Source organism: Leptodactylus fuscus, chromosome 5 (assembly GCF_031893055.1).
Source record: "Leptodactylus fuscus isolate aLepFus1 chromosome 5, aLepFus1.hap2, whole genome shotgun sequence".
NCBI classification, from domain to species: domain Eukaryota; kingdom Metazoa; phylum Chordata; class Amphibia; order Anura; family Leptodactylidae; genus Leptodactylus; species Leptodactylus fuscus.
Window position 1 is genome coordinate 50,495,749 of NC_134269.1, and position 22,597 is coordinate 50,518,345.

The 22,597-nt window shown below is 42.2% G+C and overlaps 1 protein-coding gene across 1 annotated transcript in view; it reads right to left on the minus strand.

Annotated features, from left to right (window-relative positions):
* The window catches only part of MAP2K5 (mitogen-activated protein kinase kinase 5), a 106,576-nt gene that overhangs the window by 19,015 nt on the left and 64,964 nt on the right, over positions 1-22,597 (minus strand). The window contains exons 14-17 of the mRNA XM_075273170.1: positions 22,110-22,183; positions 19,105-19,155; positions 11,693-11,764; positions 2,706-2,735 (exon numbers count right to left, since the gene is read on the minus strand). Coding sequence (XP_075129271.1) covers positions 2,706-2,735; positions 11,693-11,764; positions 19,105-19,155; positions 22,110-22,183 — 227 coding nt within the window. The remainder of the gene's footprint in view (positions 1-2,705; positions 2,736-11,692; positions 11,765-19,104; positions 19,156-22,109; positions 22,184-22,597) is intronic.

Consider the following 22,597-nt stretch of genomic DNA (forward strand, 5'->3'; position numbering starts at 1 on the left):
ATTCTTAGAAAAACACTTCCGTGATGTTCTTTAAATAACAATAGCCTCCTTATAGATGACCTGCATTCTCTCATCTCTATGTCTGTACTAGGAAACCAGACAATAAAAGGACTCAACTGAGTTTACTTGCTAACATTGATATTTACAGCGCGGTCATGTTGAGGTCCATTTATAAATCAGGACCAAGGTACAACACACACACACAGTCATGTGAATGGTTACAGGGACCAGTAAGAAATCCATCAACTAAACTAAGATTTTAGGGGGTAAAGGAGAATAAGCGTCGACAACCAGCAATGTTCTGTTTAGTGGTGTGACCTGGACTTCATTGGGGAATGGATCTTTTACTAAATTGCACAGGTTCTGTTTTCTCCAGGATCCATGTTACTGGATTAGCCATTATTATGTAGTATAAGCATTAACTCTAATGGGCAATTGAAGCATAATACACCAATTTTCATCAGGATAGCAATTTGCTCCTACATCTTAATAGGGTCAACTTCATCCACTTCCACTTAGACAATTAACTAAAACAATTCTAACTGTACAATGTGGTCACCTTAGTCACACCAACACTATACGATTCCCTGAGCTCTCTGGTCATGGGATGTCCCTGTGGACAACATGTCAAGTAACCATGATGGTCAATGCCACCCATCTCCGTCATGTCACTGTGGCAGAATTTAGCATGCTGGTGTTTTATGGCTGACACTTTTGGAAGTCCATTAGATGATGATACTGCAGTAACCAAGACAGCAATGTAATAGGGGCTGAGAGCCTTAACATAAAACACATGAATATTTCTTCTCAAAATGTTTGTAGTCCAAAACACTTACAGACCAAGATGTTATTCTAATAATCTTCCAGGACGAGATCCCTTGATTAGCATTATAATAGTCTGTTAATAGCTGCCTGAAGAGATCCGCCAGTCCCCTCCTATAAATAACCAAGCAGCGCCCGAGGCATGGAGCAGACGCCGGTGTCTTCACTCACCAACAGCATGTGATTTTCCCAGGGTGCGGATCCTCAGCCAAGCAAGTGTCCAGCCTTTCATATGCTGCAGCATGAAGGCCAGTGTCACAAGACTGCCAGATGCAAGTTCACAAGCCCTACTGCAGACAACATTAACTCATTCCTTATCAAATACCTTGCATGCTAAATTTATGGATTTACTAACTTCCTGCAAGTCTATTACAAAGTGGAAGTCCAGAGAACCGTTATATTTATGGATCTGTGTCTAGAGCTTACAACGATATAGATGAAGAAATTGTGCAAATGGCAATTTAATAAATAATGTTTCCTTAGATACAACATAGAATAATATAGCTATATTTTTTTTTTTATAAAACAATAAAGATCTAAGTAGGAGAGTGGTATTCGATTGACAAGTAGGCGTAAGGATAATATCCCATTTCCATATAGACACTGCTTGAGAAAGGTCTTTGGATAGAAAAGTCACGCATGGAGTAATTATGTCCATTTTCTTCATTCGATGTGGTTATTCCATATATTTAAGATAAAGGCAGCAGCCCTTGTTTATTCCATGCATGTTTCGGTCCAAAGACATTGCTTGGATTTTTCTGTTGCTGCTTTTTCTTATACACCACCAAATATTAGCTACATTGGGGCAATGTAGAACAGCAAGACTCTTTGGAAGCGGTGAACTCCGTCATACACACCTCTAATATCAGGCATGTAACAGAAGACGACATTAGAAGATGAGGTAGGGAAGCTATGTACTATCATGATACATGCCTATTACAAAAATGCAGAAAAAACCTTGTGTGCACCATCCTCTAATAGGCACAATGGGAGGAATTTATTAAACTCTCCAAGTCTATTGTATGTTTAAGAGGGTCACAAACTTTTGTGCAAATCCATATTTGAACAGGCTCGCAGAATATCCATATCTCAGTCAACAACTCTAGATCCAAATTTATAGGAAGACAATTTGTAAGTATTAAAGTTTTTCAAGAATTATAACGTTGTGGTATCCAACACAGAAAGCAAGGATTCAAAATGGCCGCTTCACAGACTTTAACTAGCCATAGCTTATAGCCGATGGCCAACTGAGTGTTCGACCAATGATTGCTCCTCCAACGTTTACGTTGGCGATTGCCCCTGAGAAAAAGTTGATTTGTCATGTTGAAATCCAACAGCCTGATCCTTCTTTACCCCACAGCAACCAACATGGAAAAGCCAGGACAGCCCCATATGTATTAGATGAGTGAGTGAATCCCACCCAACTTGGCTTGTTTAGTCAATAATAATCTAATGTGTATGGCCACCATTAAATCTGTGATTACGTGGGGACACTTAGAAAAGATTACATTAGTCTCAGGCAATCCACATGTTATATATATTTTATTGGCTGTTTTGTTCCAATTATCATGGATAATGGGGTAATAATGACTGGTTGACAGGTCTATTGTACTGCTGGAGACCAGATAGGTAGGATTACACTACAGACATTAGGAAGGCAATACGTCGCCCCCTGACATTTACCACTTTCTGAAGACCATATTAGATTGTGGGGTTTTCGGCAGCTGTAAAGCACACAAATCCTACAAAACCATATAAATATTACACAGCACAATAAGGAGGATTAAAGATTATGTACAGAACTTGAAAAAGGACAAGTATCGTCTTCATTCAGAATATAGTAGGTTTCTTTATAGGAAGTATGTAACATAAATATATCTTACCTGTGGGTACGGAAACCTTCCAAGAGCTAGCTGCAAAAAAACAAGGGAAGATGTGTCAGATAAAATAGCAAGACATCGAGGAGTGATGAAACGTTTGTATATATTTATATATTGTGTATTTTTACAAAGCGGATTATTCACATGAATCTACAGTCATTGTATCAATCTTTTACAAGGAAATAAAATTAAAAAAAATGGAGTGCCTCACAACAGTTGAAGCCCCTGGGCCCAAAGCAGAATTTGTAATGGGGCCACCAAACTTATGCCATTGAGAATATAGGTATATTTTAATGGGGCAGAGGGACCTTTGAGGCCCCCTTTGCAACCCTTATAGCTTTGCCCCTAAAAGCATGAGAAAAATGCATTTTTATAGATGTGGTTTCAGCCGAAATGAAATCAAGAAAAGGTTGTTCATGATCACACATTTCCCATACACATCTAGATTCTTCTTAATTATTAGTTCTTCCAAGTCTTAATGGCTAAAGTATTGGGAAGGAGGGTCTGCGAAGAGCATGGCACCACATTCAGACACAGCCTGCGGACATTGCAGTGTATAAAATGTGCTTCAGATTTAATGAAGCCTTTATGGCCTTCTTAATTTTGCCTGTGTTTCAGGGAGGGTCACCCAGACAGGAGGGGTAGTTTATTACTGGGCAAAGCGAGCAGGGGGAGAAAGTGATGTGCTCATGAACTGCAGAGGATTTTCTTAATTAACTACTGACTTAAAGGCTGGGAGCTGAACATCATAGAGCACAATGCTAGATTGGAATCACTTAGGAGGTGAGCGGGTTCATTGCAAACCCATGAGCCTGCTATCCTCAGTACGTGCAAGCTTTCGCATATAGTGCTAGCGATGTCAGCGAGCCACCATCTTTGTAGGGACAGCCTAGATCTTGGGAAGTGAAGGGTTAATCACCGAACACGCAGGGCAGGTAACACATGTGGGTGTCTCGCATGGAGCTGCAACAGTTCACCGAGTGAGCGATTACAGGGGCAGCGGTATAGTAACTGTGAATGAGGCCGAGAGAGCAAGTGAAGGAATTACAAATGAATGTAATCTGATGTGTACAGGCTCCAAATGCACTGTGTGTCTGGGGGTTTAGAACAAAGCATGAACAGAGAGGGGGGCAAGGAAGCTCCATGTTTAATGTATAACACTATTAGCTGGCAGCGAGCAGGGGCTCTGACCCCTGTGGAGGGGCACCGGAGCCAGCAACACAGACTGATGGAGGAGACAACGGCCTGACCTGTAGCAGGACACAGTGTGTGACTAGTGACCGAACATGGGAGCACCGCGGGTCAGGACAGGATGTAGGACATGGAGCAGGTGAATGGAGAATGACACATTACAGGATACTGGAAGAAAATTGACAATTGTATTTGTGGAAAACATATGAAGGATATGATAAACCTGCTATAGGTACGGAGATCGGCCATGGGTACCTGACCGATCAGCTTTCTGGCTATTAGCAAAAAGTGTCAGGACACATACAGCATTACAACTAAATATTCACATGGGTAAGAGATGGCACTAGGATGTAAGTTGCTGGAGCCAGTGTGATGATCTGAGCAATGTTCTGGATCCTGGCAGTCATGTGGATGCCACTTTGACTCATAGCACCTACCTACGCATGGTTTTAGGCCATGTGAACCTCTAATATCAAAAGCCTATTTCACCAGGATAACGCTTCTTGCAACAAATATGATTTGAGGAGTGCAATGAAGAGTTCAAGGTGTTGACTCAATACCTAAATTCTCCAGATCTCAAACCGATTGAGCTTCTGTGGGATATACTAGTATAATAAGTCTGATCCATGAAGGCTCTACCCCATATATTACAGGACTTAAAGGTTCTGTTGCTAAAATCTTGGTGCAGAGGACAGGATACATACAGAACTGTTTTGGCAACGGGACTTACACGATATTAGGTTGGTAGTTTTAAGGTAATGGCTGATCAAAGGACATGTCCAATTTGGATGGGTGACACTGTGTTTTTTCTAAAATACTCTTCAGAAAAAGTATATTGCCTGTGGAAACCATGGCAGAAAACTGGAGATGCTTATCGCTGTAGTTTCCATCTGGTTTACTTGCGCTATTCAGCCTCTTCAGTTGGGCTGATCAGCAACACGGAATCCGCAGTGAGATAGGGCAGGACACTTCGTTTTTCAGCACATGTCAGATTGGGGCATTTCTTGGATCAGATTTTGAGGCAGAAAATCAATGTCAAATCCAAACAAACCCCCCCACAAATTTATCACCCATATCATCCAGAAAGAAGAAAGCCATGTCGCTGATGTCATCAATCCTACAGCGTTGTCACATTTTATATATATGGTGTCCGTTACCTGCACATGTTATTCAGGAGCCCTACTTTTAAAAGGGATGACGTCTACAATCTACTCTTTGTATACAGAGAAACTGATGCTACAGCCTACACAATAAAATAAAATAAAACTAGAAGTCAGTAGTTGAGATATTAGACGGCATCTACTGAGTAACCTTTATAAATTGGGAAACCCTTTGAATGTTATGTCAGTGCGGAGCGTACTATACCGAATGTGAACTCTGTGCATCCAAAGTGTACAGTTCTTGTTTAAAAGCCTTGCTCCCCTCTGCCCACCCTGCTGGACTGAGACCAGCTCCCGTTCACACTGTAACCTAAAGTAGCTGCTATAATTGCCTTATTTATCTTGTGGCTCTCGCACAAGCTGTGTGTGCATTGGCTGCCTGAGTTTGATGCATGGAAGTCCCAGTCGGGCCTGAGTGAACCTTCGCTTACACTTCACAGACGTCCTGCAGCCCCCCGCTCCATGTCCCTGCGCAGCCGCTGGATAAATCATCTCTGAGTTTTACTATAGCAAAGTTTGTGTGCGGCTGGAGCGCCAGCTTCTGAATCGCTGGAGCACAGGGCCATAACATGCACTAATTATGGAAGTTCTGGTCAGTGAGTGATGGATAGCCCTCCTCAAGGCAGCCACAGCGTTCTCAGCACTGGTGACAGAAGAGGAGGGGGATATTCTGCAAGCAACTATTAATTCACAGCCAGAGGTGCTGCCAGTTAATTGTGCACCTAAATTGCCCCCAAAATCAACACCTAGTGAGGTCAGCGAGTGTCAGCGAGCCCCCTGGCCCCGGAGTGGCTGGCTGCACTTTGCTTAGTATTGTACATCACAAGGATAACGTGCAATAGTCTTATTCATTGCTTCTCCTTACTTTAATTAAGATGTAACTGTTCTAATTTAACCAAAACCTTGGCTGATTAAATAGACAATGGCAGAAACCAGTGACTCTTCACTGATCTAGTACTTACTGCGTACGAGGCATGCAGAATCCGGAGCAAATGAGGGCAATCCTTAAAGAGGTTGCTCCAATAAAGACACTTATCTCTTATCCACAGGATAGGGAATAAGTGTCACATCACTGGGGGTCCGACTCCTAGGTCCCCCTGCAATCGGGAGAATAGAGAACTGAAAGTCACCCTAAAGCTGCCTTGTGAATGTGCGCTTGAGTGAACAGCCCTCAATTTACTGCTATAGGGCTGCCGGGTCTTTAATCTCCAGCAGCTCCTTAGAAATGAATAAAGCGCTGGTCACACAAGCACACTGGGAGAATGCAGTGGGATTTTCTGCAGTCAGACCACCAGCAACGTCATACTTATTTCCTACCCTAGAGATAGGGGGAGAAGCGTCTTTAATGGGACACACCCTTTAAATGGGTATTCCCATCTCATAAAGTGATGGGATATCGCTTTAGATGTGTCATCACTCTATGACAGGTCAGGGTCTCAACTATGGTACCCCCACCCACCCTGAATGAACAATGCAGCCCCTCCATTTTCATGTCCGTTGTCCTCATCACAGGATTTTAGCCTGGACAAGCCCTTTAAGTTTGTTTGAGCTGCAATATCAGACATAACCTATGGACAATAGTGGTGCTGTTTTTGAAATAATCAGCCATGTATTTCTAACTTCGTACAATCCTATTAAGCCCTAAGACAGTTTCCCAAAAGGTCTCAATCTACAAGTGTCGAAATTTACTAGACCCCCACAGTATACCATTCAATAACAACTTAATGTCCAATATCTCTGGTTAGCTTTCTGATAACATTACATTTGTTCTTAAAGGGATCCTATCATTGGATACCCTTTATTGAAAAATGAAAGCTGTGTAAGCGGCCACAAGAAAACGGCGGCTTACACAGCTTACTGAGTAAGCGACCATTTTCTTGTGGCCCTGGTATGCGCAGTCGGCTGTGCCCAAGGCCTAGAAGATTGAAACACAGGACGGAAGAAGATGCAGGGAGAGGGCGTTCCAGAAGAAGATAGAGGCGTCGCTAGAGAGTTCTCTCGCAGCATTGGGGACGCCCCCCAGTGCTGCAAGAGAACTCCTTTGCATACCGAAGAAAACCAGGATTTCTACCGAACGGCGGCGCGGAGAAGACATCTAAAGGTAGGAGAAGAATAGTCTTTCTAAAGGCTATTCCTACGTGTTAGTCAGGAAAAAAAAAGGGTATCCAATGATAAGATCCCTTTAAAGGTATCAGTCTATATTATGCGACTTTTGGGTATCATACATATACAATGATGATCCTCATCCCTGCCCAATATTGGTTACAATCAGGGAAGAAATGTCTATGTCCTATGCTATTTATCACCAGTGTAACTCCAAGTTATATCAGTGAAGAGTCATCCAGCGCAGGAGACCAGCTTGCCTAAAAAAGGACTTTCTTTGGAAAACCCTTTACATAGGATGCTTTACAATGAAAGGTACAGTGGACAGGAGACCCAAACCACATTACCGGCCCGTTTTGGCATGTCCACATCACTGTAATGTCATTGTAGTGTGGATGTGGTGCATTCACAAACATCAGACTTTATTCTCTAGACCTCATGCATCTCAAGAACTAACCCGATCATTCACAGAGATAATAACACTAGTGAGCATTGTTTGTATTTAATATAATGGGTAAAAAAAGGAATTGGAGGGAAAGGAAATAAAATATACCAAATTATACCAAATTAAGTCTGAGAAGCTTTCTTGGCAGCCATATTGGTTGTCACCCAACTAAGGAACAGCTGAAAAAATAATGCTAAATGGGACTTTGATTTTGAGCTATTCTCCGATCTGTGCGACTTCCACTGGGGAAAGGCTCTTTACACTCATTTCTCTAATTATCAATCATTTAGAGCCGAATGTTCTAATTTATCTTGTCCGCTAAATGTTATTCTTCTAGAATTGATGTAATTATCCTGCACATTTATTCTTGGCCCCAGTGATTGGATTCACCTTTGGTAAATGTACAGAAATACATTAGATAATTGGTTAAATAACAAATCCCTAATATGGTACCGTCACTCGAGTCTCACCCTTGGAGTTCAACAGCTGTCAAACAATGCTGATATGGCAGAGAAGGGCATTTTGCTCGGTAAAGACCAATCTCTACCCTTTACACATGCACATTTGGCTCAAGTGTTCATATTCCTATTAGGGAATATGAACAGATACAGTGGGGCAAAAAAGTATTTAGTCAGTCACCAATAGTGCAAGTTCCACCACTTAAAAAGATGAGAGGCGTCTGTAATTTACATCATAGGTAGACCTCAACTATGAGAGACAAAATGAGAAAAACAAATCCAGAAAATCACATTGTCTGATTTTGTAAGAATTTATTTGCAAATTATGGTGGAAAATAAGTATTTGGTCAGTAACAAAATTTCATCTCAATACTTTGTTATATATCCTTTGTTGGCAATGACAGAGGTCAAACGTTTTCTGTAAGTCTTCACAAGGTTGGCACACACTGTTGTTGGTATGTTGGCCCATTCCTCCATGCAGATCTCCTCTAGAGCAGTGATGTTTTGGGGCTGTCGCTTGGCAACACGGACTTTCAACTCCCTCCAAAGGTTTTCTATAGGGTTGAGATCTGGAGACTGGCTAGGCCACTCCAGGACCTTGAAATGCTTCTTACAAAGCCACTCCTTCGTTGCCCTGGTGGTGTGCTTTGGATCATTGTCATGTTGAAAGACCCAGCCACGTTTCATCTTCAATGCCCTTGCTGATGGAAGGAGGTTTGCACTCAAAATCTCACGATACATGGCCCCATTCATTCTTTCATGTACCCGGATCAGTCGTCCTGGCCCCTTTGCAGAGAAACAGCCCCAAAGCATGATGTTTCCACCCCCATGCTTTACAGTAGGTATGGTGTTTGATGGATGCAACTCAGTATTCTTTTTCCTCCAAACACGAAAAGTTGGGTTTCTACCAAACAGTTCCAGTTTGGTTTCATCAGACCATAGGACATTCTCCCAATACTCTTCTGGATCATCCAAATGCTCTCTAGCAAACTTCAGACGGGCCCGGACATGTACTGGCTTAAGCAGTGGGACACGTCTGGCACTGCAGGATCTGAGTCCCTGGCGGCGTAGTGTGTTACTGATGGTAGGCTTTGTTACATTGGTCCCAGCTCTCTGCAGTTCATTCACTAGGTCCCCCCGCGTGGTTCTTGGATTTTTGCTCACCGTTCTTGTGATCATTTTGACCCCACGGGGTGAGATTTTGCGTGGAGCCCCAGATCGAGGGAGATGATCAGTGGTCTTGTATGTCTTCCATTTTCTAATTATTGCTCCCACAGTTGATTTCTTCAATCCAAGCTGGTTGCCTATTGCAGATTCAGTCTTCCCAGCCTGGTGCAGGGCTACAATTTTGTTTCTGGTGTCCTTTGACAGCTCTTTGGTCTTCACCATAGTGGAGTTTGGAGTCTGACTGTTTGAGGGTGTGCACAGGTGTCTTTTTATACTGATAACAAGTTTAAACAGGTGCCATTACTACAGGTAATGAGTGGAGGAAAGAGGAGACTCTTAAAGAAGAAGTTACAGGTCTGTGAGAGCCAGAAATCTTGATTGTTTGTAGGTGACCAAATACTTATTTTCCACCATAATTTGCAAATAAATTCTTACAAAATCAGACAATGTGATTTTCTGGATTTGTTTTCTCATTTTGTCTCTCATAGTTGAGGTCTACCTATGATGTAAATTACAGACGCCTCTCATCTTTTTAAGTGGTGGAACTTGCACTATTGGTGACTGACTAAATACTTTTTTGCCCCACTGTATGGACAATCCCTTTAAGTAAGGGGTACCCTGCATAGTGGGCACTTTATTTAACTGCTTGCTGGGAAAACCTGCTCTTAGTAAACCAAGTTACACTCCATATAAAGCCCAATATTAGCTTGGTTCCCCTTCACGATCTCCTCACAACCATCAGCCACATCTTATCCATACATTTTATATCACCTTTCCTTCTCTATCTGGGTCCAGGCTACCATTATGACTTATTCACAATATGTCTGTAAACCCAAGCTTCCCAGCATTCCAGTTACTTGTCAGTGCCCCCTCCACATAATAAATGTACCCCCTTTTGTGCCAGTCTCCCCCATGGATTCCCTCTCTATCTGCTGATAAACAAATTATATTTTTGCCATTTTCTCCTCTCTGACAGTGGAAGGCTATGTATCAACTCTTCTCACTCCAGTGCAGTAGAGGGCAGGGGTAATACATTTACAATACACAGACTGCTAGCCATTAAAGGGAATCAGGAAGATGGTCAAAGAAGTTTGAGCCCTAGTGTGTTAAAGAGGACCTCTCATGGGTTTGGGCACAGGCACTTCTATATACTGCTGGAAAGCTGACAGTGCGCTGAATTCAGCGCATTGTCGGCTTTCCCAATCTGTGCCCCGGGTGAAGAGCTATTGGTGCCGGTACCGTAGCGCTTTACAGTCAGAAGGGCGTTCCTGACAGTCTGTCAGGTACGTCCTTCTCCACAGCAGCGCCTATCGCGCTGTAGAGTGTGAGCGGGGAGGAACGCCCCTCTCCCCTCCTGATAATACTCATCTATGGACGAGCACTGAGCACTGTGAGCAGAGGGAGGGGACGTTCCTCTCCGCTCACACTGTACAGCGCGATAGGCGCTGCTGTGGAGAAGGACGTTCCTGACAGACTGTCAGGAACGTCCTTCTGACTGTAAAGCGCTACGGTACCGGCACCAATAGCTCTTCACCCGGGGCACAGATTGGGAAAGCCGACAATGCGCTGAATTCAGCGCACTGTCAGCTTTCCAGCAGTATATAGAACTGCCTGTGCTCAAACCCATGAAAGGTCCTCTTTAACCTGTGGGCCCCCTTAGTCTCTGGGCCAGGTCGTTGCTGTGACCCCTACTATTAGTGGTTCTGAATGGGGAGACGACATAAGCAATCAAACACCTCTGAAGCAACTTAGTTCCTAAAAGAACCTAAAAATTGGACATGTCAAAGCCTTCTTTCCTTTGAAATGCCATTTAGGAAAGTGGGAGACTCCCACACACATATGGGATTGTGCTGAATCCTGCTGAATTTGACCAATTTGCTGACATAGAGGATAGCTTTAACTGTACTACAGCAAAAGCAGTAAAATTCTGTGCCATAGGACATACTATAGAAACGCTAAGAGCACAGCGTTATTATATACAGTTCAGTGTCTTGTAATCACTTGTACCTGTACATCGCCATAAAACCTGGCCCAGGCTCATCAGTGCTCCAAGCATGTGGTGACTGCGGAGGGCCTGGATACGGAGACACATTGCGTCTTTCCACATAAATTGTATTTTTATTCCTGTGCTTGACTTCTGATTATTTAAAATGTTACCTTTATACTGTGATAATGAAGCGCCTGACTCCCATAGGGAAGCAAGCTGTATATAAATGGAGTTATTATTATAACCATCACTGTCAGTGCTCTGGGGATCGGCTTCAAAAATATGTGAAATTATTAAATCTATAACCAACTGGAACACTGTCCATTCCCTCCACAGGACGTGCATTCCATTTATAAGCTCCGTACCAGGCTCATATTGGGAAGGGTGATAATACATCAATGAAAATGCCAGTCCTTTCATGTTACTGGACTGCACATTAATACTGTGTCCACACACACATATGCACATAGTAGACTCACCTCCATAAATGAGATGCCCAAGCTCCAAACATCAGAGTGAATGCCATACTGTTCTCCAGCAATCCTCTCCGGCTATACAAAGAAGGGGGGCAAAAATAAAAATAGATAAATAAATAATGACCTCAACCTGCAGAGCAAATTAACAAGTAAAAATCGTATGGGTATAAATCATATCACCATAATAACATACCGTATATACTCGAGTATAAGCCGAATTTTTCAGCACAATTTTTGTGCTGAAAAAGCCCCCCTCGGCTTATACTCGAGTCAGCAAAAAAAAAAAAAAAAATTTTTTTTTTTTTTTTTTTTTTTTTTAGGGGGGAAGGTCTATGACCAGCAGCAATATCAATGTATAGAACCTCCCATAAACTAGTGGGAAAAATAAGAAGCTTGAAAAAAAATATAAAAATTAGAAGTTCTAAATCCCTCCTTTCCCTAGAATAGACACAAAAGTAGAAAATGACTGTGACACACATACACATTAGGTATCCCTGTGTCTGACAGTGCCCGATCTACTGAATATAGGGGATCTTCAGTGCTCCTCTTCCCTCGAAAAGGGGTTAATAGGAGCACTGCAGATACCCTATAGTCAGCCAGGCTGAATTCCAAGTGGGGGGGGGGGGGGAAGAAGTCCTCAAGCTCAGGGAAGGGGCAGACAGACAAACAAAACACCCCCTCCCCTTCCCCAGCACCTACTGCACCCAAAAACTCCGACCATTTTAATTTTTGAAATTTTCCAGTAGCTGCTGCATTTCCCCCCCTCGGCTTATACTCGAGTCAATAAGTTTTCCCAGTTTTTTGTGGTAAAATTAGGGGGGTCGGCTTATATTCGGGTCGGCTTATACTCGAGTATATACGGTACATATAATACCACTATATAATAATAATAATAAACCATACATTAGTAAATCAGACATGAGAAGCAGCTAAAACTTGCTAATTTTGTTTCCGTCACGTGATCCTATCAGAGTCCAGAATATGGTTGAGGGAAAGAATTCGTGTTAGGCTAAGGCCTCACGTTGCAGAATTGCAGCAGAAAAAAAACAACAGAGTTTTACTGTACCAGCAAAATGAATTAGATTCTGGCTCAAAAACGCAACATAGCAATTTTACCCGTGGTAATGCTCACGTTTTCCCTATTAATATATTAAGGGAAGAAAACTGCAGAGAAAAACGCAGCAAAAAAGTACAGTTTTTAAGCTGCGCTCTGTAGCGTGGGGCCTTATATAGAGATTTATATGGTAGAGGAATAGAAGAAAAGCGCTGTGATTTTATATATATATATATATATATATATATATATATATATATATATATATATATAAGGTTATATGACAGACAGAGAGATGCTGAGCTCTATAACATATAGGGTTATATGACGGGACAGAAACTGAGCTCTTTGATATGTAGGGTTATATGACAGAGGGAGAGAAGCTGAGGTCTGTGATATATAGGGTTATATGATAGAGGAGAGAAGCTGAGCTCTGTGATATATAGTGTTATATGATAGAGGGAGAGAAGCTGAGCTCTGTGATATATAGGGTTATATGAGAGAGAAGAGAAGCTGAGCTCTGTGATATATAGTGTTATATGATAGAGGAGAGAAGCTGAGCTCTGTGATATATAGGGTTCTATGATAGAGGGAGAGAAGCTGAGCTCTGTGATATATAGGATTATATGATAGAGGAGAGAAGCTGAGCTCTGTGATATATAGTGTTATATGATAGAGGAGAGAAGATGAGCTCAGTGATATATAGGTGTATATGATATAGGGAGAGAAGCTGAGCTCTGTGATATATAGTGTTATATGATAGAGGGAGAGAAGCTGAGCTCTGTGATATATAGTGTTATATGATAGAGGGAGAGAAGCTGAGCTCTGTGATATATAGTGTTATATGATAGAGGGAGAGAAGATGAGCTCAGTGATATATAGGTGTATATGATAGAGGGAGAGAAGATGAGCTCAGTGATATATAGGTGTATATGATATAGGGAGAGAAGCTGAGCTCTGTGATATATAGTGTTATATGATAGAGGAGAGAAGCTGAGCTCTGTGATATATAGGGTTATATGATAGAGGAGAGAAGCTAAGCTCTTTGATATATAGTGTTATATGATAGAGGGAGAGAAGCTGAACTGTGGGATATAGGGTTATATGATAGAGGAGAGAAGCTGAGCTCTGTGATATATAGGGTTATATAATAGAGGAGAGAAGCTGAGCTCTGTGATATATAGGATTATATGATAGAGGAGAGAAGCTGAGCTCTGTGATATATAGTGTTATATGATAGAGGAGAGAAGATGAGCTCAGTGATATATAGGTGTATATGATATAGGGAGAGAAGCTGAGCTCTGTGATATATAGGGTTATATGATAGAGGGAGAGAAGCTGAGCTCTGTGATATATAGGGTTATATGATAGAGGGAGAGAAGCTGAGCTCTGTGATATATAGGGTTATATGATAGAGGGAGAGAAGCTGAGCTCTGTGATATATAGGGTTATATGATAGAGGAGAGAAGCTGAGGTCTGTGATATATAGGGTTATATGATAGAGGAGAGAAGCTGAGCTCTGTGATATATAGTGTTATATGATAGAGGGAGAGAAGCTGAGCTCTGTGATATATAGGGTTATATGAGAGAGAAGAGAAGCTGAGCTCTGTGATATATAGTGTTATATGATAGAGGAGAGAAGCTGAGCTCTGTGATATATAGGGTTCTATGATAGAGGGAGAGAAGCTGAGCTCTGTGATATATAGGATTATATGATAGAGGAGAGAAGCTGAGCTCTGTGATATATAGTGTTATATGATAGAGGAGAGAAGATGAGCTCAGTGATATATAGGTGTATATGATATAGGGAGAGAAGCTGAGCTCTGTGATATATAGTGTTATATGATAGAGGGAGAGAAGCTGAGCTCTGTGATATATAGTGTTATATGATAGAGGGAGAGAAGCTGAGCTCTGTGATACATAGTGTTATATGATAGAGGGAGAGAAGATGAGCTCAGTGATATATAGGTGTATATGATAGAGGGAGAGAAGATGAGCTCAGTGATATATAGGTGTATATGATATAGGGAGAGAAGCTGAGCTCTGTGATATATAGTGTTATATGATAGAGGAGAGAAGCTGAGCTCTGTGATATATAGGGTTATATGATAGAGGAGAGAAGCTAAGCTCTTTGATATATAGTGTTATATGATAGAGGGAGAGAAGCTGAACTGTGGGATATAGGGTTATATGATAGAGGAGAGAAGCTGAGCTCTGTGATATATAGGGTTATATAATAGAGGAGAGAAGCTGAGCTCTGTGATATATAGGATTATATGATAGAGGAGAGAAGCTGAGCTCTGTGATATATAGTGTTATATGATAGAGGAGAGAAGATGAGCTCAGTGATATATAGGTGTATATGATATAGGGAGAGAAGCTGAGCTCTGTGATATATAGGGTTATATGATAGAGGGAGAGAAGCTGAGCTCTGTGATATATAGGGTTATATGATAGAGGGAGAGAAGCTGAGCTCTGTGATATATAGGGTTATATGATAGAGGAGAGAAGCTGAGCTCTGTGATATATAGGGTTATATGATAGAGGAGAGAAGCTGAGCTCTGTGATATATAGGGTTATATAATAGAGGAGAGAAGCTGAGCTCTGTGATATATAGGGTTATATGATAGAGGAGAGAAGCTGAGCTCTGTGATATATAGTGTTATATGATAGAGGAGAGAAGATGAGCTCAGTGATATATAGGTGTATATGATATAGGGAGAGAAGCTGAGCTCTGTGATATATAGGGTTATATGATAGAGGGAAAGAAGCTGAGCTCTGTGATATATAGGGTTATATGATAGAGGGAGAGAAGCTGAGCTCTGTGATATATAGGGTTATATGATAGAGGAGAGAAGCTGAGCTCTGTGATATATAGTGTTATATGATAGAGGGAGAGAATCTGAACTGTGGGATATACAGATTTATATAATTTGGAGCAAGTTTCTGTTGATTAAAATGTAGAGGTAATCCTATGAGGGTATGTGAGAGTCCTGCTTGCCTCTTCTATACACACACACACACACACACACACACACACACACACAGTCTTTCGTGTACACAACACTACAGGGTGAACTGCAATCATTCCATGTAGGCTGAGTCAACAGGACTCTTAAGATTTTTTCCAAGGAGTCTTATCAGGATTTGTTCTACTTTTTACTCAGAAATCCTGCTCAAACACATATGAACTTATATATCACAAGCTCAGCTTCTTTCCCTCTAAAATATCCTGCTTTTATATAGTGCAGCAGAAATCATCTGATAGATTTGCTTTAATGAGACCCTGGCATTTCCTGGGTTCTGTTTTTTCACCTTAGTTAGACTAGGTTCACCTGCTTTGGGCTCTCTATCATTTGGGTCAGTCTGGGATCCCAAATGACTGAAACAGGACTGCTAAAGCAGTGGTTGCCCGTGGACCCCATTGATGATAATAGGGTGGTGCAGAGTGTCCACTGCTTTCATACTGTAAGATTTCTGCAACGGAGTCAACTCTGGCACGGATGTAAGCTTACCCTGAACATGCTGACAAAATCACAGGCGCTTATTGATTTCTGAGAAGCTTATTAAAGTGTAACATCCTACAGTACATGAACTTCCTGTAAACTTTTTACAAAAATGATGGCAAAAAACCATAATAGAAATGCCAAATTTCACTAAGTAACAATTGCCAAACTTCCAAACCTATACATTTTTTTTTTACATGTTCCATGGAAGTAACTGCATGAAAAGCTTTGATTGTTTTCCTAGCAGAGTTGCTACTATGACCCTCAGGACTATTTTGATACTAGCATCTGCCCATGACTTAGTCTGCGGGTTGGTGTTGGCGCTAAGCCGCGTATAGTTGGCCAAGTGCTGTTTGTATGATCCACGGCGTGAGCCCCTGCGCCGTCCACGTGTGCATCCCCGTTATAATCTATGGGAGCTGCATATGTCTATGGGTAACTGCTTATATAGAAGAGGGCTCTCAGTCGTTCGGATCCCACAGCGAGGAGCATGGGGCAAGTGTGAACCTAGCCTTTGGTTCTCCTCTTATTCCCTGCACTTCCTGCTTACTCCTCCTCTCCTCTCCTCTCCATAGGCTTCTATAGATAAATATAGTCCGATTCCTTGAGAAAGATATAGCTGTGATTTTCAGAGAGAAAGCCTGATAAGAGGAGGAAGAAGCATTTTGTACTATTCATTTATGCAAAGTTTTTGGAAATGACAGGGACTATTTCAATAATAGGAAACCTGCAACCCGCCCATGATCCCATGTCACTCCTACACGAAGGTACCCAGAATAAGAGCCTCCATATACCTCGTAGTGGCTGTTCAGTGCATGGTAACTGATATACAATATGCAGTGATGCCTCTTTGTTGCTCACGTAATAGTATAAACACAGTTGAAATATTTTGTATTTTATTTTTTGAGCCTATGAATGTTACTTGTTCAAGGTCTAAGTTCACTTTGAGTAATTTTTCTGTGTGTCAAGGTCAGGAGAGTGTAAGAGAGTTAAGCAAGGAGCACTCCCAAGACATAGATTCGTGCTGTGCTCTTAATGCACCTGGCTGCCTGACACTTCCTCTCGCTGCCTCCTAACCCCGGGGCCTCAATACAAGAAAACAAACTCAGAAATTAGTGCCAGCTGAGTGTGTCTGTGCGCTTATCCAGGTCAGTGCTTGTGAGAGGAAGGAACAGTAAATAAGAGTCACAACTTGGGACCCTAATGTGCTGAATATCCCAGTGTTGCCTCTTGCTGGCTCTGGCCTGGGAATTGCAGAGAACTCTTACTTACTACTATGGATCTGCAGCTATCAAAATCAGAGCTTTCTACTCAACTCGTATTAAAGAGACAGTACGCCTGGAAACTGAAAACCAAGAAAAGTGTCTTTCTGCAAGTCTGCATGCTTCAGGAACAAGGTCCATGTGTTTATTGGTCGCATCACCTCCGATCGCCATCTTTGGGTTGGAACTAAGTAAATGTTTGAGCTTAGCAGACTACACAATGGCCAACATTTACTTGCAACAAGTTCTAGCAACTTCTTTTTGGTACAGATCAGTCAAATAGACAAATATATTCTTGATTTGTACCAAATGAACCATGCTGCACACTTTACAAAAATGTGTGGGCAATAGGTGTATTTTTTTATGTGAGAAATATGTGCTGTCAGCCAGCCAATGACAACCATTCGTATCATCTAAAAGTCTGATCGCCATGGCTAACAAAAATCTGAAGTATGTAGTTGGCTTAAGAGTAGGCTCAAATAGAGTGTATGACTTCTACATGTGCCAAATCTATCACACATCTTGCACCTCTAGGATGAATTTTGGACATCTTGTAAGGGTAAGTTCACACGGGGTTTTTTGGTCAGGATTTTGAGGCCCTATCCGCCTCAAAATCCTGACCAAAAAGACGGCTCCCATTGAAATCAATGGGAGCCGGTCAGTTTTTTTTCCGGGAGCGATTTGTTCCGGCTCCCGGAAAAAGAAGCAACATGCTCATTCCTTCAGGCGGATTCGCCTCGCCACATCCGCCTGAAGACACTTCCTCCCGACCAGGCCCATTCATTTGGGCCTAATGTGGAGCAGAGTGCGCGACTGGATGCTGGTGCCCTGCACCGGCATCCATTCGCAGCTACCAGTATTTTAGACCGGAACCTGAAGGCGGCCTCTGCCTCAGGTTTTGGTAAAAAAAACCCCGTGTGAACTTACCCTAATTGTGAGGTCCAAGTACAAGCCGTCTAACTAAACATGGGTCAATACCTTCATTCCTGGTTCACCTACAGTAACATTGGAGGGAGGAAAAAAGAGGAAGATAAAACTGATGGCTTCGGTGACCGGTTTATTACAGATACAACATCTTCTGCATCCAAGAGGAGAATATCATGGCAAGCATGTTTCAGGAGTACCAGTATACGCAGCAAGTATAAGGTTAATAGGTATACATGCATTGTAGGTTAGAGACTATAAGACAAATGTGTCCAGTCTGTTGGATCTAATCCCCTTTTCCAATTAGTAGATGGATGTCCCCTTGATCTGTCAATCAGGTTAATACCCACCTGGGATCTCCCTTCATGTCATCAAAAGGACCCTCAATTTAATTACTGTCCCATTACATGTGCCAGTTAGATCTGGTACATTTAACCCCTTGAGGTATACAAGTGTCCTATACACTAGGCAGATTAACCATCCTAAACAAGAGACAGGATCAATCTAGGATTATCAGGTTAATCCTATGAGACTTTCATTTTGGTGACTAGACGTACCTGCAAAATTTACAAACCGCAGTCAAAGCATACCCAGGAATACCAAGCAAATCCTTACACGCTGCAGCGAAAACTATTAGAAATGATCCCACTGAAAATACCTCTAACTTACCGCCATATACGCGTTTGTGCCCACGTAGGTTTTGGCGATCGAATTCACCAACTAGGACAGAAAGGGAAGGATGGTGTTAAACCGACAACCGCATAAAACGGGCAATTATTTCTCATTTAATCCACCCATCAAACAAAAAGAGAAGGAAATAGAATGATGACATAAAAGACAGAATAAAAAATATATAGAGTGCTTTTATCTGCAGGCATTAAACACAAAATGATTACACTTATTGCTTCCCCTCCCACGTGTAAACCAAGCCATTGTCTAAATGGGAGCTTCAAACCCCTGGCCTGCTGGAAGTATCAGCATACTCCGGTACGTTACAATTCAGGAAGACATAATGTAGTAAGTATCATTTCCAAGTACATATACAAGCGCTTATGACTCCAAGATGAGATCTACCAGCGTTATTTACAAATGTGGCATTACCGTACAGTTAACTTTGCCCAAATTTCTATGTAGAAATGTTACTGCGTGAAGGAGAAGTCGGAGGAATGGAATATTATAATGTCTGACTATAGCCTAAGGTGATCATAAGAGAAACAGAGAGATGGGTGACTGTAATGAAGCACAAGACAATACCATATGTAAAGTGATTTAAAGGGGATGGTACACTTTGGACTTTTTTCCATACGCGTTATATTATATAAAAAGGATAAAAAGAAATATGGGTGACCTGATGAGTCAGGAAACAAAGACTTTCAGGTTTCACTCGAGGACCGTTCACATTTGTAGCCTGTGTGTTTTTCAAAAGGAGCTGTATGATGTCAGTTTTAGGGGTATGGCAATTGGGCAATCACCCAGGTTCTTTCTAGGGGGGTTCCTAAGGCCCAAAACCCAAGGAGGAAACTAAAATCATCCAGTACATCCAGTGGTGTATTATATGGTCATCCCTAGAATTATGTGGGAACTACGTGACAGCATAACTTAGGCTTCATACAGTAGTATTGTGAGTACTATATGCAAGATAAAATTACAACGAAAATGATGGGTGTAGGAGCAGGGAACAAGGGGGGGTCTCTATTATGACTTTTGGGCCTCATTCTCTCAAAACCCCACAACATCATTTTGCAACGTAAGGCTAGGTTCACACTGGGGTTGAGCGATCAGGATCGGAAAAGATCGGATTCCGATCGGCGATCAAGTAAATTTCACGATCGTGATCGGAATACTGATCCTGATCATTTTAGGCGGGATCGAGGTCGGAGGTTATTTCCCATAATGCTTTGCTACTGGCCAAGATACTAGCTAACATCTCTAGTAGCTAACACTTACCTGCACAGATCGCTGCCGCTCCCTGCTGTTCTCGTTCCTCTTCTCACCTCGCTGCCCCTGCCTCCCAAGTTAGTGTTACAGACCTAAGAAGAAGGCGGGTCTTGTGGCTTAGGAGAGTGTGGGCGGGTACTGGGAGGGGAGACGTGAGTGATGTAGGTAAGTGGACACCAGGGGGGTCTAAGTAGCCAGAGGATTTTTTTAAAATCATTACACAGCATGGAGTCCAAAAATTAAAGCGTTCAATTTTTAGTGAATAGGATTGTTTTTAAAATCCGATCGATTATTAAAAAAATCCCATTGACTTGCATTAGGATCGGTATGGAAAATGATCGGAAATCGGATTTTAAAAACGATCCTGAAATCTCAAGATCGGCTCCACCCTAGTTCACACCAGTGTTTGAATTCCGTTCGGGTTTTCCATCCCCGAAGCAGTTTAAACAATGCAGAGAGAAAGGCACTTTTCCTCTCTGCGTTCTTCGCCCTTTTCGGGTGGAAACCCGGCAGACTCCATTATAGTCTATAGGGTCCGCGGAAAACCACTTTTTTAAGCGCATTAGGTTTCCGTTCAGGGGGTCCTCAAGCGGAATCCCCCAAACGTAAACCTGAATGCAGGTATAAACCTAGTGTATGTGCGTTTTTCAGAAGTGTTAGTTTTTTGTTTTATAATTTATTTTTTTTAATGCCCTGGTCTTTTTAGTCAAGGACCAACCATGTACCCTGCTGCAGCATTCAAGGCCTATGGTATGGAGGGAAATTGCCAAGTGCAGCACTGTTAGACCCCGAGCCCAGCTGGTAAAACACAAATGCTTCAGACCAAAATCCAAAATACTTCTTGTATGAAAAGAACTGGTTTGAGCCATGTGGAAGATCTTCTGACACTTCTATCGCCATACCCCAAGCACTACAATAATGGATCCTGAGCAGTTTGGGCCTCCTAGAAAGCATCTTAGTCCCTTTCCTTTAGTAATCTGAGGCCATAAATCCCTACAGGTGTTATCTTTCATAGGACACGTGAGACTATACACATATATTCCCCTGTAATTCCTAAATGTCAGATGGACACTTACGGTGGCAAAGCACAAAGAGGAGTCAAAATGCTCCAGAGCGACTGACAGACACAAATACACAATGTGCAGAAGATCGACAGAGACAGCTCTGAAGACACAATACCACAGCCTGTATGAGTGAGGCTGGCAGTGCAGCAGGTGGGGCCAGACAGAATAGCTACTGGCCCCCTGAGCCCTGTGGTCTCTAGCCGAGTAAGGGGGAGTGAAGGGGCCTATTGAAAGTGACATGACAGGAAGGTCAGGGGTCAACCTGATGGGTAATCTCTGGGGAGGTTTAGAGATGGAAATTAATTACAATTTGGGAGGAGGGTCTTGCCCAGACCTCACAGTCTTTGTTTTGCTCAACATTCATTTTTATTAATTATTATTATTTTTGATAACAGTCTCCCCTGGAAGCCTCCCCCCCCCACCTCATTCTTTTGTGTGGACAGAACCGATCTTCTCCTGACTTCCCAGAACGCATATTAATGAGGCCGCAATCCCATTAGTAATTACCACATCATCTGTTACTCACTTTAACCCCTCACCTGCTGGAGAGACCCACAATGTCCAGTGCCATATAAAACTGTGTGTAAAGTGACAAGTGAGTGGAGAAAAGTAACCCCTTTATGGAGTAAAACAGGGAGGAGGTTTCAGGTCACCAGCCTACAGGTCACTTACCTGTATACTAACACCAAAGTCACATAGCTTCACCTGGCCGCGCGTGTTCACCAGCATATTGGATGGTTTAACGTCTGTAACGCAAGAATACATCATTGGCTACGTCAAATCATGTATACTCTTATTATTATTAAGAGAAAGTCATCAAAATGATATAATCTATAGTCCTTTACTAAATCCTCAGACTCGCTCCACTTATATGGGTCATGTGATGACATGTTCTTGGGATATGCTATCAGTATGTGACGGTTTGGGTATGTTCACATGGCGTAATCTTGAGAATGCTATCTTCCACCTCAGAGTTCTCTCCAAAGCTCTGAGGAACCTATGGTGGAATGTGGAAGTCAAACCTTGGCTTTAAGAGGTGGGTTTGCTTATGTGATAAGTAAGCCTCTTAAACAATGGGGCAAATCAAGAAGTGAGAGAAAAGAAGTGCCTATCACATGACCTGATCATAGCAATTGTTAGGGCTAGTTCACACGGAGTTA